Genomic DNA, 18927 nt, shown 5'->3' with positions numbered 1-18927 from the left:
AAAGAAAACTGGTCTTGCAGATGGGCTACACACCAGTCCTATGATCACATGAAACTTCAAGCTATCACATTTTTTACATTTTTTTGCTCTGTGTTCTAGGAACTTTTAGGACTCTTGCAGCAAATGTAATCATAACTCCTCTCCTCTTGTACTCTCTTTGGGTCAGTTCCCAACGCCTCACTAGACTAGGAGACTTTGTTTGTAAAACTGGCCAGCTCTTTCCAATCCCTCATTTCCTTTGCTGATGGCAGTAGGAAAAGAACAAATGTGAACTCATCCAGAATTTTCGAGGCATGGAAAACAATTTGGGCCATACTGTTGGAAGCAGATGGATTTCTCACAAAGTTATGCTATCACTGCCACTTCAACAGCTGGGCAGATTTAGCCTCTGCTTAGAGAGCACAGCTGCACTGGGAGCACAAAGGATCTCAGCATGAGCTCAGTTGAGACAAGAGGTGACTGAGTGGTGGGGAGAGCTGATGGGAAACATCTGCTTTTGAAGTCAGTAGCTCTGAGGCAGCTGTTGAAGATGTCCTGTGAGCTCCCTTGTCTCTGGACTTGGCTTCAGCTGTCAAAATTCATTATGCTGGGGTCCTCCCTCAATGGGGCACAAACTGGGAAAGAAGAAGAATGGCAGCAAGCTGTGAGGTGCAGTGGTCTCTTTTCTGCATTCTTGCTTTGCAAAAGATATGCAAAGTCCCACCAACGGATACATTATCACCCTGCAGCTGTAACATTTTTAAGAATAACTAAATTTGAACTCACAAGTGAGTAAGTACCTCCAAGTAACTTGGAGGTTATCAAAAACTATCATCAGGGAAAGTCCTCTGCAGAACTTGCCCACTACACACTTGGGCTCTGCAGTGTCTGGAGTAGTAACACTCAAAACTGTGGCATCTAGAATCAGAAGTCACCTCTAAAATCGTGTCCATGTTTGCCCTAATCCTGCCACAGCAGCAAATGATACAAGCCAAACTCAGAATTCCTCAAGTCTCAATACCCAGTTCCAAAGCCAGGGAGACAAACATCTTTCTCTGAGCAGAAAACTGACACCACAAATAAATGTCTAATCAATATTTTTAGATAGACCACAGGAAAAACCTACAAGCCAGGGCTGAAAATTGGAGCATGCAATTGCAGCAATGCAGAACCAGCCCTCTGTGTTCTCCAGGCATCCTCACCAGTATGTGGTGCTGCATCCTGCAGCTGGAGCAGTCTCAGACACCCCTTGCTGATGTTTAAACTCAGTTACAGCTGATCTCTGTCACTATGGAGTTACCTAAGTCTCTTAAAAGTACAAAGTCTGACAGAGAGAGTGATCAGACTTTACAGCCCGTAAGATCTGCAAGCACAAAGATTTTCAGTGAGTGACCCCTGTTCAGAGTTTTGCCTGAATCCTGTTTTCCCAGCTCCCCTGGGTACCTGTGGCTCCTATCTGTTCCCTCTCTGGCGTTTCTGTTGTTTTTGCTCGTCCATCAGTAAAGCAGCTTCCTTGCCATAAGGACTTGTTAAAAATTATTTTAAGCATTAGTGCTTTCCAGTAAAAATTTGGGGTAACCTTAAGACCATTGCTTTCTCTCTATGAATGCAGCACCTTCTTTCAATGAGCAGCCTACAGTAAGCTGTCAAGTACTCCCACAATTCTGCATAAATCATAGAATCATTAAGGCTGGAAAAGACCTCCAAGATCATCAAGTCCAAACTTTGACTGAGTATCACCATGCCCACTAAACCAGTGCCACATCTATGTGTTTTCCAAACACTTCCAGGGATGGCTTCTCTGAGGAGCCTGCTCCAATGCTCTCTCCAAAATACCTCTCACAACACAGTCAGACACTGTCAAATACTATACAAAACAGAAACTTTCGACACTCTTGAGTGCACATTTAAAAGATGCTTCTTAAACCAAGTGGTAAAAAAAGTATGGAAAAGAGTAAAACTGGAATCAGAAAAATAAATCCACTTCCCAGTTATCAAATAGTTGAAGATACCAGTAAGCAGAGGGAAGTTACAGAGGTATGGCTCAATATGAAGATGTTTAATCACGCAAGTGTCACCTTGTTCAAGCAGATATTGCCATCACAGTGTAATTCAAGCCCATGAGCCTATAACACAACCAGGTATAGCATGAAGGACAGCGTACAGATGCATATTTAAAAATAAAAGTGCTATGCTTGGAAGGCTAGAGGACCTATCTCTCTTTCCAAAGACCTAATAATGAACCATGTATTACTTACAGCTCCATGAAAGAAAAGCACAGAAGTGGTTTGATATCTTCTTGTGCTTTCTTATCTTGAAACCCAGCCCTAGCTAAGTATGTGATTTTCTGTAGAGCTGTTCTTGGTAGTAGACAGGTTTCCTAAAACTCTTTTCCCCCAATCTTAAAAAGGAATTATTTCATCCTAATATTAGACTGCAACCCCTTTACATAACTTCTCTGGTTTTGCAGATCTAGTGGGAAGGATTTTATTATCAGCAGGGATGTTCAACATCTCAGGGGGCAGAAGGTAATGTCCTGTTCCAGATTAGATTAATGCAAGGCTGGAAGAGCAGACTGTGTAATTACAGGGAGGGGAAGCATTAAAACAACAGCTCCAGGTAAGCCCCCACTCAGCAGAACTTTAGAACTGTTAAGACACAGAGCATGAAAAACTGGTGAGAAGCTCCACCCTGGGGTACCACAGGGAGGCTGTTAAGCTTGTTTTGCCACGTGGGGCTGAAATGGAAAGTGCTGGGCATAAAAGGTTCTTGTCTGGGATGAAACCCTCTCTCTGAGCTACCAACTGTAATGGGAACCTGCTCTGCAAGAGGGAAGATGCAGTCCCCACTGACTGCCTCACAGCAGGGGCTGTGCCCAACACAGTGTGGTGCAAGCAGAGAGGGATGCAGCCCGTGCCAGCAGCAGCTTCCCTCTCATGTGCTTGGTGTGAAAGGCTGTAAACCAGCCCAGAACTTCCACACAAGTGGCAGCTCATGAAAGGTACCAAAAACCAGCTGCTCTGCCAGGCAGAAACACATGCAGTGCCAGGTGTGAGAGCTGCCACCAGCCTCACACTGTCCCTCGAGTGAGTACTTCAGCACAGGGCAAGAGAAGCCAAAGCCTGGCACACTTCAGGCAGGGGCTGAGTTGCACCTTCACAGCAAGACTCTTGCTCCCAGGTCAGCAAGGACATTATCTGGGACAGATCCTTGTGCCAGTGACTGAACATAAGTGACATTGGGAAAGGGAAGGAGGAGCAAGTCTTCAGATGGATGTTTGGGTAGGTTAATAGCCAAAGAATCTCCACAAGGGAGTAATGAGAGTTAATTCTGCTGATAGTCAAGCCTTCAGGAGACACAGGCAAGCCCTGCACCCGTGTCCAGTTCTCTTGTCACAAAGCAAATCCATCTCAGCTAAAAAGTTCATACCATTCAGGGACCTCAGAGTGGTGCTCTTAAATGAACCAGATGGACAGAGAGTAAGGAAGTGCAATACCCTCTCTCATCTCCACTCAACCACTATTTGAGAGAACCACAAATACCTTGGTTGAAAACGATTAAGTGATTTTCAGACCTGCACTCCATTCCTCAAGAGACCACACACAGAAACATGTGTCAAAGTGGTCCAAAACAGTCATCAGAGTCAGAGCAGCCTCTAATCAGCCAGTGAACAAGGTCACTGCCTGCTCACACCCCAGCCAGTTCCACCAGCAAGCAGTGCTGTTTTGTCAGCAGCCTGCAGCAAAAGGTCAGCTTTCCTCCAGACTTCCACTCCCCACTAGAGCAGACCTTGTAATGAAAGGTCATAGAAATCTCAAAGATAATTATGCTACACACACCTCATACATATGAGAACATAAACAAGTGTGCATGTATGTATATATAGCTGATTTTTTACTCCCCTAGTCCTCAGCTCTGCATATCCCAAGAATCCAGCTAACTCACACTCATCATTTGCCCTGTAAAACAGGCATTGTCTGCATTTATTTTAGTAATAGGGAAACTGAGGGCCTAAGCAAAACAGCAAATGCAGAGCAGCCTCCGCTTCTTTGATTAATTACTTGTGGAATTTAGTTCATGGTCTGCTCTGCAAAACAGGGAAAAAAATCAGATGTAAGAGATACAAGATGCAGTGCTTCTTTACCAGAGTCCTCACTGCACCACTGGAACTCATGGCTTTGGAAATTGAAAAAGTCATCCCAGACAGTCACATCTAGACATTTGGGTTTGAGGGGTTTTTTTATTTCTCCTTTAAAAAGGTTATTTCTTAATTGCTTAACAATTATACCAAAAAAGTTCTGCTACATCTGGTAATGTCATGTTGTCAGAAAGCAGTTAAATGTATTCTGCTGTGTACAAGAAAATATCATTGCTGGACATGCTGCATGAACTTCTGGAGCAATAGCTCCTATTGCTGCCAAGAAAACGAGCATTAGTGTCCAGGAATCTGCAATCAGGTTACACATAAGTCAAAGCCAGACTGAAGGATTTTCATTACAATCAGCTGTGGCAAATCCCTACTCAGCTGGTTTTGCGACACATAACCACATCTGCTGAGTCTCAACAGACGTGATGCAGCTGCCACTAACAGCTCTAGAAAAAGGTCCTAAATGTGTCAGGCCACAAAAGGGCAACAGATTTCTTCAGCACTACCTAAGCTATGCTGTGGCACACATTTCCTGCCACAAAACAAAAGCAATGCTTCTCCTAACAACAAAACTCACAAGATAACTGGTATTTTCCGTTTTGGGAGACTGAAGCCTCCAGATAAAAAATAAAACACACTCAGTTGAAGGTGGAAACCTACTGCTGTGGAAGTAGGAGAGTGGGGGAAAATTGCTACACTGTTAAAATATTTCTGTGGGCTAAAATACTGGGGACAAGGCAGACAGGCAGAAGAATAATGACTCAGGCCTGACGCAGTGATTGTGCAAGCATGGGGAAGAAGTCAGATTTAGATTTTAGCCATGGAAGGATGTTCCTTCTTCACCATTTGCTTTCTTTGTGTCTTCTGCCCTTCACTGTGCTTAGGAAACTGAAACTGCCTTGTTCCATTTTATTTTTTTATATCTAATCTGTTTCCCACCCTATCTGTCTTTCAGGGACACAACGTTGCTCTTATATCTCCACTTCCAGCAGAGCAGCAAAAATTACGTTACAAAGCAGCTGCTAACTGAAGAAAGTGTTCTGGTTGAGCTATTTATCTCTCTAAAATTGGGTCTAGAACAAGTATTATTTTCACTGATCTCTTCACTCTCGTGACCAGTGACAGGACTGAAGAAACAGGATGAAGCTGAGGCAGGGGAGATCTAGGTAGGATATCAAGAAAAGGTTTTTCACCCTGAGAGTGGCTGGGCACTGGCATAGGTCACTTCAATAGACCTATGTCATTGTATAATTTAAAGGCCTTTAATTACATATTGCAGCAGATGACTGGAAGTTAATACCAAATACCCAGGGTGCAATTAGATATTGCAAATGATCTTACCAGCTGTTTGTTGAAGTTCTGCACACACTGTTCAAACTGCTCATCTTTTGTTTCATCTGCTTTACCAAGCTTCTGAAGGACCTGTGGAGAAAGAGAAGAAAGGAGACTTCAAACACAGATACAGCAGAGACAAAGAAACAGTTACATGTTTTTGGTCCTTAGGTTGAGAGAAGAAAAATTTGAAAGTCACCCTTATTCTTGTGCTCAAAATTTTCCAAATATTTTTACACACAGTCATAGTTTGAAGACATATTTACAGATGAGTCATGAAGAACTCAGACCTCTTACATTCTGCTGTACTGAAGAGCGTGACTGAGGCTTGTCTTTCACTGATCTAATGCTTTTTGCAGACAAGGCAATAGCAATCCAGTTATCTCCTGAACCAGCAAGACACAAACCACATCCCTAATAAGCCTCATGTTGTGCAATTACACTTACCCTGATTTAACACCAGTCTCTAGTCCAGACAGGGTGGGGTTCTGCTCCCAGGATGGTCCTCAAACACAGAAAGCTGTGCAGAGATCTTAGGGAGGGAGAGTGGCAGGAGAAGTGAAAGTCCCACCTTCTTTCCACCTTTTCTCACTATGCACATGCTTGGCAAGAGCTGGCTGCTGAGAGCCACTGGGGGCCTTACACCATTAATCTGTGTGACACTCAGTCCAAGTGTCACTTCTGAGTGTCAACAGCCACCTCCCTGCATAACCCAGTTCCCCACAGCCTGTAAAAAAATCCTTATCAGACTACTTCTCTTATCACCCTTCTCTCTTAGTTCCCTCTCCATGCAGCTAAGTGGATTGTTCCCAGGCTTAGAACAAAACAGCATTTCATGTTCTGGGCTGGCAGGTACATTCATCACAAGAAGTCTGGGCAAACCTGAGGAGGAGAGCAGCAGCTATTTGCCATGCCCCAAGCAATTCAGGGTAAAAGTCTAGACTCCAGCTGCAGGAAGACTGGGATATACCCTGTAACTGGATAAGGCTGATTATATCATCTCTCTGAATCAAAACTAAAACCTAACAATGAAGAAAAAAAAAAAAAAAGCCTCTAGAAAGGGAGCTGAGGGAGCACCTCAACAAGTGAGGCAGCCGTGTCTGAAAGGGTATGACGGCCCAAGAGGCAGAATGCACTGGAAAGATGGAGTCTCCCTTGCTCTGAGCACAGCAGAACAGCCCTTCACCCGCAGACCCCAGCTATCATATGTTCAGCCCCTCTTGGGGAGAAGGGGATTAAATTGAATAAAGCAGGTCCCTGTTACTGACATCAGGTCTTCAGGCAGACCATCAGTAAGTGCTCCCAGACTCCGAGGGACTGCCAGAGAGCCATGACAGTCATCCAACCCAGTTTCCTCCAGCTGCCTTTGCTACCCATGGATCTTCTCAGAGAACATACACAGAATTTTCCCCCTGCAAGGCAGGGATCAATCTTTCATGATCAGTCCCCAGAACGCAATTGAAAAGGATCCTGCAACAAGATGTAGAACAGAATATTTTCAATTTGAAGTTACTTACAACAATAATTTTGTCCAGCTGGACACGTACCTACTGGCCCACTCTCATGGGGTTTTTTTTATGTACTGTTGAGGTGGAGGACACCTGTTATGCCTATCTGGCTAATCTGAGATCCTCTCTCCCCCATACATGAATGGATGTTCCCATCTCACTCCTGGTCACAGTAACTGACTCTAGTGGAAGACATGATAAATCAGTGCAGTTATTCAGCGTCCAGCTCCTAAATCCCCTTATTTCATCTGGGATTAAATGTCTAGCAGGAAACCACTGTTTTTCATTCTCCCTCTGGTTAAGAGCTTCTCTTCACCTCCAGAAATTGCTGAGGTATTCCAGGGCCAGCAAAAGGAGGGAAAAGGACACACAGACAAAGAGCGCCCTCCTTGCCACCAAGAGCTGAATCAAGAACCACCAAAATTCGAAGTAAAACTTTCTACAGCTCAAATGCCAGCAACAAACACTGCAGCTACAAATACCTAATGTGCTTGGTAAACAGCAGGACATAGACAGCATGAAAATTCCCTTCTTCCTCACAAACCCTTGTCACATAAGAGCTTGCTGGAGAGACAAGAGGCAATGTTGTTTGTACTGGCAGAGTCTGTACACCAGACACTGGTGTCTCCTGTGCTCATCCACTCTAGCAAAGGGGAGCACATCCCATAGCAACACTCCTTCCGAGGTTACACATTCCTCTGCCACACCAGCAGGAGAGAAGGATTCAGGTGGTATTCTTATCAGGCGGTTTGGGCAATCTCCTCCAGATACTGTTCAGCTGCACTCCCCTAGGCTGTCAGATCTATGGAGCAGGGATTTCCCACCTGCTGGATGACTTTCTAGGTATTCAAAGAGCAGGCACACCAACAGCACCCATCACTGATAACAATAAAGTATGCAAGCTGTAAATTCCAAAGCAGAATTATGTTCTCAATGTGCAGATCAATAGAATTACTGGGGATACAAAGGAGATTTTTACAGGGCCATGCATCTGTCTGGCTAGTCAGAAGATGAGATGCTTTCAGGCCTGGAGGGGAGGTAAGGAGACCATTTAATTGGGAGGAATCTGGAGTATGTCGCCAGGGTCAAAGGTTTAAAACAGCCTCAGTGCTTCCTGGTGTAAAACACTGAGCAGCACTCAAAGACTATTCATTACGGTGCCACATGCCTGCTTGCATCATATCCAAGGAGTTAATTTCCAGTTCTACTGCCCCTAGGGGAATATGCACACTTAGTCTGGGATCATCTGGCCAGCAGGGAAAATCTTGTTCCACTGTGCTGAGCTGCTCTGCACAATCCCTGCAAAACACTGGGCACTGAAAAAGGGCTCTAACTCCCAGCCTGTCTCTAACGAAAAAGCTCCTGCTGTAACAGGAAAGCTCACGTGAGGAGCAGCTCTGAATGAGGAGGGAAGAAGTAAGAATAAACCCTGGGTGATTCCACAAGGTGACAAGGGGTGGGTGAAACAGATTTCCTAAACAGGTAAAATAAAGCAAGGAAAACAAAACGAGGTACAAGAGAGAGGCTGTGAGAAGTGAATGCATGGCTACACAAAAAAAAAAAAAAAAAACAAACTGCTTTTGCTTCCTACACTACTCCCCATATGGTAGATGAAGGCTTGTGCCCCATGTCTGCTGGCCCTATAGGCAAGCCCCAGTCATACAATGATCCTTTTTTTAACCTGCTATGATGCAGCAGAGAGACAACAGCCCTGGGCTGCCTCAGGACAGTGGTTATCTCCTCATAATGCTCTCCCTCATAACCAGATCTGCCCCACTGAACAACCCAGAGGTCAAATCCCAAGAGCAGCACAGAAGGATGGCGCCACATCGCTGGTCCTCAAACCTACTCCCAGCCCCCCATCAAAGAGCTGCACTGGCAAGTTGTACTAACAAATCCCTCTGGACTCCCTGAAGCAGGCAAGGATGGAGCAGCTGGCCCTGAGTGTGCTGCTGACTGCAGACATGTCTGTGCTCACTGCTAATAACCCGTGAGCTCACAGGACAACTCCCCTCCCCAGGCTGGTATGTGCCGTCATAGGTCAGGCTATTCCGGGTGAGCCACGGCTGCTCCCTCCCTTCCCCTCCCTGCGACAGTTTTTAATCCCCCAGCTCACTGCAAAGCCAGATAAAGTTCAGATGGAAACTTCAGGCTCTTTGATAGCTATTAATGGAGCAGATTTACCAGGGTAGGAGACAGGGCTCCACCGCAGCTCCCAAATCTCAGGGTGGATCAGAGATGGTGTGATGCGTCAGCTGCTGTCTGGCGGCAAACCACACCAGGAGCAGGCATGGATCTGGCATTTCAAAGATTAAGCACCAACCATGGCCAGGCTCCTTGGTCTGCCCTTGACCTCAGGAGTCCTGGCCCTGCATAAGGATAAGGGACCATTTCAAGATGGTGTAAGATAGGGTGAAGGAGGGAATGCTTTGTATGAATCCCACAAAATACCTAATGAAATGGATTTCAGAGGAGGCTCTAGTGTTGCTGTGGGTTATGACAGTAGTAGATTGATTTACTATGATTTATTGATTTAGAGTCTTGATTTACTATGGCAGGATGGGGCTGTCATCCTAGCCAGTGTTTTTGGCCTCAGGCACCAGATTTCCAGCATTTTTAGAAACCAGGTCTCTTCTAATAATTAGAGCTAGACCTGCAAATGCTCTGCATACACTAAGACCAACAGGAACAGACCAGCTACTGTAGCATCTCCAAAGAGAGCCAAATTCCACCCACAGAGCCTCAGTTTTTCCTGCATTTGAATAAAAGCAACAAACAAAACAAGGAAACTCAGAGTTCAACTGAAGTTTTAAAAGCACTTTAAGAAGCTAGTAGGCAAGATGCTATTAACAAATCACTAAACAATCACATTCCTCTCGTATCATGGATGTGTTTGTAATCTGCTGTTGTGGGCAGAACCATCTGCAGTAAACTTGAAATTGCTACACTTCGAGAAGTGAGGTAACACAGAAATGAAAGGGAAATAAGAAAATCCTCATACCAGAGATGTGGCATTTGCTAGCAGTGATCAGAAAAATAAAGACATGAAATGGCCTTTAAAAATAATAGCTGTTCCTAGCAAATTTCAAAATTTGCTTTGGCCTATCCAAGTTGCAGGTTCTCCTCAAACCATTAGATTCACACAATGACTGATCATTACCTAAACACCACAACTTTGTTCAACTCAAAAGGAAGCATCTTCTCTGGCTGCAGTTTAGCCCTCTTTCTCCCAGGGTTTGTACAGGTGGAAATATTCCTGAAGGGCAAGCCCCCACACTGATTAGCATAGGGTCTCCAGGGCTCTGCTTCAAGCACTGGGCGGGAAGGGAATGGAGATCTGGACAGCAGCTCTGCAACCATCAAATTCTGATATAGAGCAGCAATCCCCAGGAAGGACAAACACATGCTGGCAGTGCAGCAGCTGTCAGCATCAAGAAGCAGTATCAGACCAACTAAAACACAGTTCTGCTTTGCTCAAAAAAGCAACTGCAACCACATTTATGCTTTCTAATAAAGAAATATATGCCAGCTGCTTAATGCAGCCACAGTTCTCAGTCAGCACCTCCTCTTGCTCCCTTTTAATATATCAATGCTCAAATATAACAAAAGCCTAAATATTAACTGAAACCCCAAATATCCTCAACAAACCCCATGTAGACTCATTATGTTAACCAATAACCTAGTAAAACTCTACTTTCCATGACATATGGGTCTCCCTGGTCAAAGACAGTTTAGGGAATGCAAGCAATGAGCAGGAAAGCAATAGAATAAATGCATTTATTTTGTGCATCTCAAGCAAAGCTAAATCTGCCTCTGAAACATCTGAATTTAGCGTGGTCCAGCCCTGATGAAGGGGAAGTCATTAAGCCCACAGCCAGGGAACTTCAGCCCTACAAATCCACATCCACACAGTATTAGAGAGGGGCTGCACTTACACCTGACTGACAGGGGCCCACTGCCCCTAAATCACTCCATCTCCTGACCTCTCCATCCCTTCTCAACAACACCTCTGACTGCTGCTGTGTCTGCCAACTCCAGTGCATAATCTCCAAGTACCAAACGGGCACTGAGCCAGTAACTACTGTGACTAATTTTGAATTGCAATAAATTGGCATGTGCCAATGGGTCAACTAGCAACAGAACAAATAAGTCTTTGATCTCAAGCTGCTGCCTGTTATTCCCCGGAAGACATTCTACCCGGAAGAGGAGGAGAAGAAAATAAAGTCCAAGTCAGATGGAAAGCACAAAACCATGTAACTTAATCAGGTACAAACAAAGGAAGTTTCATAAGCTTTTTTAAACCTCATTTCTTCTATGCCCCGATGCAATGTGACTTGTTCAATGAAGTATATTTGTGCTCATGGAATACTTTCGTTATTGCATTCAGATTTGGGGAGAAAAGCATGAGCAGCAGTGGGAATCTGCTCCCCTTCCAGCCCTCCCCAGGAGAAGGGCACGTCCTCCTGCCCTCCATGCCTGACTTCAGGCTGGCTTTGGGGACAGCCTGGCTTTCCTCATGCAAGCCTGACACAATTAAGTCTTTCTTCCAAACAACTGGACAAAGAAAGATGGGGGTGGAAAGGAAGAAACTCCAAACATAGGAACGCTTCATTTTAAATTGAGGAAATTATTCCCATAGCAGAGCAATCACCAAGACCCTTGGATCACCGGAAGATGGGAAAGGGCAATGTCAAACTTGGCACAGACAGAGCAGTTCTTGTTTGCTTCTTGCTTGCTAACAAGGTTCAATAGATCCCACAACGACAGGACATTGCCTCTGCTACAGAACTAAGTGTTGGGAAATGAGGGTCCAATACTGCATTTTGTTAGAGACTTCCTGAATGACCTGGAAACGCCATGTCTAATGTCACATCCATCCAGCTGTAAGGAAGAGTGTTTGGTCAGTATGTCACAGAGTCACCAAATTTATCCCTGGCATTTCCAGCTGGCAAATGGTAAAAAGAGAAACGGAGAGATGAGATGACCAGATTTTGGTGCTCAGCTGAAGTCTGATTTTAAACTGAGCTGGATTTTCACAGGTGTCCTATAGTTAAACTATGTGAGAATTTGCATGCTTAGAGCCATATTCTAAACCACAAATGACTGAAAAGACAATTTTCTGTACATATCCCCCAAAACATGTTAACAGCAAGGAATTTAAATAATTAGGATAGCTTGAATGAAAAGTCCTTTGCTAAAGAAAGACTTCAAGACAAGCATCTCAAGTGTAATTTGAGCCAGATTGGTCCCACTCTACAAAGGGGTCAGACCTTGTAAGGCCCTTCCAAAGCTATTCTTTCCCAAATACAGAAGATGACAGCTTCAGTGAAGGTTAATCACTTCATCTCCAAACAAACATCCTGCTCAAAAAGATCGCATTCCTTCCTCTATATAACACAAAGTGCAACATAAACCTAAGTGTGACTAGATATTAACAGCATGCATATCCAAAGAAACAGTAGGTATGTGTCAAAGAATCATCAACTTCCCTAAATAGCACTATATTTAAAAAATTCTGTAGGAGCCAGCCATGCTGCATAGCCTTGAAGGCTCATCTCAAGTATTTGCCTCTGACAGATGTTAAAAGCAGCCTCACCATGACTTCCACCTTCAGGACACACCTCTCAAGTTTAGCATGACTCACTGTGATCATGTTGCAATGCCTTTCATGTTTCATCCTTCTCTCATACTCTGTAGTCAATACAGAAGAAAATAAAGTTCCAGTTTTCTCACTCAATCATTTCCTGGAAAACGTGTTTCCTGGAAAATGTAAAGGGCTCAAGAGAGAGTTCATGGTAACAAGTGTCACCAGGCTGGAGTCTGCATCTTAAAATATACAGGACATCAAGTGTCCTAAGACCCTAGGTGACAACAATGAGAAGAATCAGGTCTAACTCCAGTTTTTGGACATTCCTCCCACAACTACCTCCATGGGTTTATTGTATCTCAGGCTGTTCCTGCACCTGGAGCTCAAGACACTGTCCTCCATGCTTTTGTTGGAGAACTCCTGTTCTGCCTGGCTGGTCAAAATTGCTATACACATAGGCATACCCTATGCTCAAGATAAAATGTCCTCTTGGATATGGGGCCAGAAGCCCAGTTCATCTTCTGCGCTCGGAAAAAGGCCAGGATGATTTTAATTTCCCTGGTTACCTCCTCTATTTGTACTGCTCTCAGAATCTGCAATATCACCTGCTGACCCTGCTCTCCGTCTCAGCAAAACCAATGTCCCTGAGAATCCACATTAAAAGTATCTTTGGTTTTGGTGTAGAATCTATGACAGTTTCTTCCCAGGCCATTCCCATCATACTCAACTCTTCCCAAAGAAGATACTGAACACTTTGCCTTCAACTTCCATGCTGTGATCAAATCACTTATCTAAAATGGGCTTTGACATTTCCCTGCCTTAATGCCACTCCCACTCTGGGAAGCCTTCACTATGTGCTATTAGTGTCTCTAACTGTAGTATATTGTCATCAAGTCATGCTTGAAGAAAAATGTTCATAGTCCTTTACATTACAGCAAGGCTCACAGAACTGGGCTACAGTATCCAAGTGGGATGGGTTCATTCTCCGCTTCCCAGAACACAGCAGTGGGACTCGTGCAGGTCAGAATTCTAAACCAAAAGGCACAGTAAGTACTGTGCAGCTAATCTGTGCTGAATCTAGTCTTGTACAGACTCAATAAGGAAAAAGATAAAGATGATATTCAAGTACATAAAGCTCAGGGGCTAAGTCAAATTTTTTTTGGCATCAGCTCTGGCAAAAAGCCTATAAATAACAAGCTCTTTGAAGGAATGGGCAAGCTCTATTGTACTCCCTTGTTTTTACTTCAGATAAGCATTTTCAGTGGGAAAGAAATTGTTCATATTACTCTTGAATGGCTCCAGTTGAGTTCTTAAGAAAAAAAACAACAAAACAAAAAAGTACAAACTTAAAGCCAAAACCTCAAACTCACGAACTCTCCAATATCACTGGGATATATTTAAAAGCTACACCCCAACCTCATTGTTCCATCTAAAATGTTGCTCAAAGTAATGTTTTTAAAAAAGAAAAGAGAAAAGTCACAAATAGAAATGCTCCCTTAACAGAAGTACATCCAGTAATTTTTATTAGCAGTCCTAGGAAAAGCTTAAGATGTGCTTGCAAGAATTTTTAAAACTGGCAATGTAAGAGCCTTTTTATATTCAAGACTCTAAAGTAACACCATCTCAGTGGTCAATAGGTGAAAAGACATTTCTGAACAAATCAGCAGGTTTTCAAAGTCATATCACCAGTCCCCAGATTTTCTTCCATCTAAGAACAGGCTGCCAAGCACAAGCTGTCTCCTTCCAACAACAACTGTGAACACATCTGCATCAAGCAGATTTGCTCTGTTAGATACCAGCAAGATGGACCCTGAACTTGGGAGATCTTTAGAAGGAAGATACCATGAAGAGACTGGTTCAAGACATGGCTGGCCTGGCAGCGAATGCTTTCATCTCTGCAAAAGGTCACATCCAGAATGCTTCATTGTTTTCTCCTAAAAGCACAAACCAAGGTGAAGGACACTCCCCACACCTGTATCAGGTACAATATAAATGATATTTCTTGACTGCACCATCTGGGGAGAAGAGGGCCCTTCCACATTTCCCCGCCTACAGCAGGTAGGGATTTCCCAGCAGTGTGAAAGGAGATGCTGTTTCCACACTACCAGTCACGTATGTTCTCACAGCAGACAGTGACATGGGAGTTAAGCTGCCCCCTCTCCCCAAAGGATCACAACTATGTCCTCAACACAGAGCTGTGCAGACTTCTCAAGTGTCTTTTTCCTTCATGGAAGAAGATGCCAAGAGCTGCTGAGAGAGCCCAGCTCAGGTGACATTAGAACAGGGCAAGGGTGCTGTGCTGAGGCTCTGTCACACTCACACCAGACACCAGGGACAGCTGAGTGTCCGCATCTTGTGAGTTTGGGAGATGAAGCCACAGTGGGAGAGGCACCTCAGGGTGCTCTGGCCCCTTTTTTTTTCTTCTGTTTTTTAAAGAGAGAGGGCTGCTTCTTAAGCTAAAGCAACAGCAATTGTTTGCTAAATCCTTAAACATGGTACATGGCAAAGCATGCAGTGCTATAAGTTATCAACCCAGTCACTTCTGTTCTTCACAGTTTCCAGTTCTCAGATATCCAGATCTGGTTCGAGCTCAGCAGCTTTTATTTTTGACAGCAGTCTCAGAGCTCAGTTACCAGCCTTGGACAAGATGGCTCTGCTCAACTTCATGCTGGAAGGGTGTCGACAGATGCTGAATATATTACAAACAAGTGGACATGAGCTGCCACTCCCTAAGAAGAAAAAGGCACACTGAGGAAATTTGGTCACTAAAAATCAGTTGGAGGGGAGTCTGTTAAAAGATCCTGAGATTGTTTTTATTCCTGCTGTGCAATATACGTTCATCAACATTAAAACAGGTCCATGAAACGACACAGGAAAGACAAAACTGTTGCAAAGTATTTCAAGGAGAGCATCACATAGCTAGAAATGGCTCAAAACATCTCTTTATTTGATGAAGTGCGGTGGAAAGAAAAAGTATTTCCTCTTCTTTTCTTGTCCAAGAAAGGCAGTACCAATTGTAGACACCTTTACAGATAGACACATAGATAGATAGTGTAGATATCTGTATCTATAGATCTAGATACCTTTTCACTCATATCTTTATAGACGCCACATGGAATGCCATGGGATTTTGGTATTATCCCATACTAAGTTACTGAAATAACAGGATTCCTCAATCAGCAGAACTCAGTACCTTTCATTCACAGGAGTGCTGACGGACCAGCTCTTCTCTCTCACCTGGTACTCTATGCCCTAGAAAATCCCAAATCCAGGCAACCAAGATTGCTGGTTACAGCATCAGTGCAGCTGCAAAAGCGTGGTCTGTTTCCATCATCGTTCATCAGATGTGACCTCAAGGCAAAAGGCCTTTCCTGTTCCAGCTTTGTTTACAGTGGGATCCCAACCCTGGAGTTTTACTCTTCAGAAGTGCTGCAGTACTAATGCACTATCACACTAACAAGAATGAAACTGGACCATGTGTCCAGCTTAGCAAAGGGCAGAAGGGTTGCAAAGCACATGTAACTGAAAATCCTTAAGTCTCCTACAGATAAAAGATGCAGTTCACTCCAGAAATATCAAGTGACAATGGGTAACACTGCTAGCACTGCTTACGTAAGCGTAGTTTTGCAAACTTGAAGAGCAAGGACTGAAAGAAGTGGAAACAGAGGGGAAAAGGAATGATAAGAAACCCTTTCCAGCAAATTTTTGCCACCTGTCCTAAGCGTCCAATTGTTTCTGACCAGGAACACAGAAGTGAGGTAAGGTGGATACAAAGACATGTGGACTGCAAACATTATAGAGGAGTTCTAAAGGGGGTTGATGCAACCCAGTCCCTCTACCCTGATTGTACATTTGCACCCTCATTTTAGACAAAAAAGGAGCCAAACCCAGGAGCTTTCCTGTCTTATAAAGAATGGATGAAATCACTTCTCTAAATGCTGGCATTGTTCTCAGTTCATGTGGTTTATGCATATGGCTTCTCTGGACACCACTTGAAACCACACCTTTCTGCCCAAGTTTGCGCTGCCTGAAGTGACAGGTCAACTCTCCAGAAACATGAGGCCAGTAAATTGTTCACAATGTTCACAAAGGGTTGAGGAGTTCCACCAGCTTTTATAATACATTTTTCACCATAATGTCAGGGGAACATTGGTGCAAATCCTTCACACATCTAGTGGAGGATATAGAGCATCAGGGCCTAGTCAAAGAGACAGATATTTCTATTTGGGTTAAACACTTGCTGCCAGACCAGGCCTTGGAGAAGACAGCATTCGAAGAAAGTCATGTTCCTGAAAGAATGGAAGCTTAACAAAGGTCTGTAAAGGAAAGCAAAACCATTCATCTTAGGGTAATTCATCTGAAATAGCCTTCTAAGCGATAGTGACCAAAAGGTACTCTCAACTCAAGCACCATTTAACAGTGTCAAATTACGTATAAGCTCAGGACATTTCTGCCTCAGCTATCACTGGACAAGGATCTGCTCCTCTCTCACTGTGCCTCAGCACAATCTGCTTGAAGATTCAAATAGAACAGGTTTCTTCATCCTTCAAGGCCAGTCCTGTTCTTTCAGTCTAGCCTCCTGTGGGAGGCAAGAATTTCTTGCAACAAGGTTCATTAAGAGGAGACTCTTCTTAAAGAGTAAGAGGGATGGAAGGCAAGAAATGAAACCTCAGCAGTCAGCTAAGACCACATGCTATTTCCAGATGGCTTACAGACATACACCCACGAAACACGTCATTAGCTGTGCACAGGTGGGGCTAAGGCTACCAGCCAATTCTTAGTTCAGCTTGCCCAGAAAACCCAAAACCTCCCAGTCATACTGACAGTCCCACAGTTATGAATATTTACCACACATTTAATGAAAGCAAACCCAAAGTGCCAAAATAGGTAATAACCTTTCAACACTCCAGTATCTTAAATGAGAATCTACAGCAATTAGTCCATGAAAATCCATGAAGGTTTAACACCTCCTTCTTTCACATTCAGCATGTTTTAAATTCCTGTTACATTTTCATTTGCAGAAGGCCTCCCCTGTTTTTCTATCTTATTAAGCACACCCATGCAGACAAACACAAAATCACCATCTAAACTTAGACCAGAGAAGTTAACTCTGCTGTAAATGTCACCAGGTTTAAGCCATGGCTGGGAGGAGAACAAGTTTGTGTTACTGTCAATCAAAGGACAGGCAGAGACATATTGCTGTATCAAACATCATTGTCAGCTGTCTCCCCCAAAGCAAACACAGGGTCTATTCTCAGAATCTGCGAGCCCTTGCTGTGGCCATTAATAACCAGGGGAACTGTCAACAACCTCCAGCTCTCCCAAAGCCCAGCCGCCACTTCATGTTACAGCCTCACTTGGAAAGGCCTGAAATTTCAAGTGGATTCATAGAAAATAAGTGTTTTATATATAACTCAATGCAGCTGCCCCTGGTTTGCAGAGCAGCACACAAGTGGACTGAGCCAAGCACATGTTCAGTTTACCTGCCTCATCACTCAGGGAGGCGTCACAAAGAACCATCCCATTCACATCCCCTTACAGAGTGACACGGAGGCAGCCTGGTACTTGCAGTCTCTCATCTCTCAAAAAAGGCTCACTGAGAATGTAAGATTATCTGGGAAACATGTGGATGGATACTCAGTAACCTGGAGCAAACCCCCTTGCTTTTATTTGACTCCAGCTTTGTGGCAGTGCTTGTGCACAGAAGTGGGCCCACTCATTTTGTTTTGCATCTAGGACATGAAAGGGTGTAAAGAAGGGGATGTCATGTTACACACAACAGACTTGACATTTCCAGTACAGACCTTTTAAAGCAGAGCAGAGACAATACCTATAGGAAAAGCAGAGTAACCAGAAGGAAGATATGATTTGTGGTTTTCTGCATGGAGCAAAGCTGGGCTGTACCTAAGGGAGGGGATTTACATCCCTCACCTTGGTCCCTAGGCATGTGTATCACTGGAAATACAGCCACCAGTGCCTGAGCACTCCCTGCCCACCACATTACTTCTCTTTCTGTTTATCCACTAAAAAGCACCAGTATGTCTACAAACATCATCACCATTCCTTCAATCCTCAGTCATAACTAAAATGATACAAACATCGGTCAGATATTTGACCCTGCTACTCTGTCCTGGCCTCTCTTCTTGCTCTCATTCTTCTGTTCATCTTCACATGGTTTTTGTATACATCTGGTACATCTGGTACAAATGGCACCAACTCCTGCCAGAAGAGTCCAGCACACAGTTCTCACCCTTCCTGCACACCTCACTTCCTCTCAGCACACTTTCAAAAGGTGTTTAAGGGGCCTCTTGGAAATTCAGGGGTCAGAGTCTGGGCTTCTCTGTTCACTCCCACAAAAGTTGTGCAAATCAAAG

General features: G+C 44.0%; 1 protein-coding gene across 15 annotated transcripts in view; it reads right to left on the bottom strand.

The window, feature by feature from the left end:
• Positions 1–18927, bottom strand: part of BIN1 (bridging integrator 1) — a 93687-nt gene that overhangs the window by 49311 nt on the left and 25449 nt on the right. For all 15 annotated transcript variants that reach the window (XM_066323034.1, XM_066323035.1, XM_066323020.1 and 12 more), the window contains exon 2: positions 5468–5548. In XM_066323034.1, the coding sequence (XP_066179131.1) occupies positions 5468–5548 (81 nt within the window). The remainder of the gene's footprint in view (positions 1–5467; positions 5549–18927) is intronic.

The sequence above is a fragment of the Sylvia atricapilla genome, chromosome 7 (genome assembly GCF_009819655.1).
Source record: "Sylvia atricapilla isolate bSylAtr1 chromosome 7, bSylAtr1.pri, whole genome shotgun sequence".
Classification (NCBI taxonomy): Eukaryota; Metazoa; Chordata; class Aves; order Passeriformes; family Sylviidae; genus Sylvia; species Sylvia atricapilla.
Note: the sequence above shows the minus strand (reverse complement) of the source record. Positions and strands in the feature narration are given on the sequence as shown.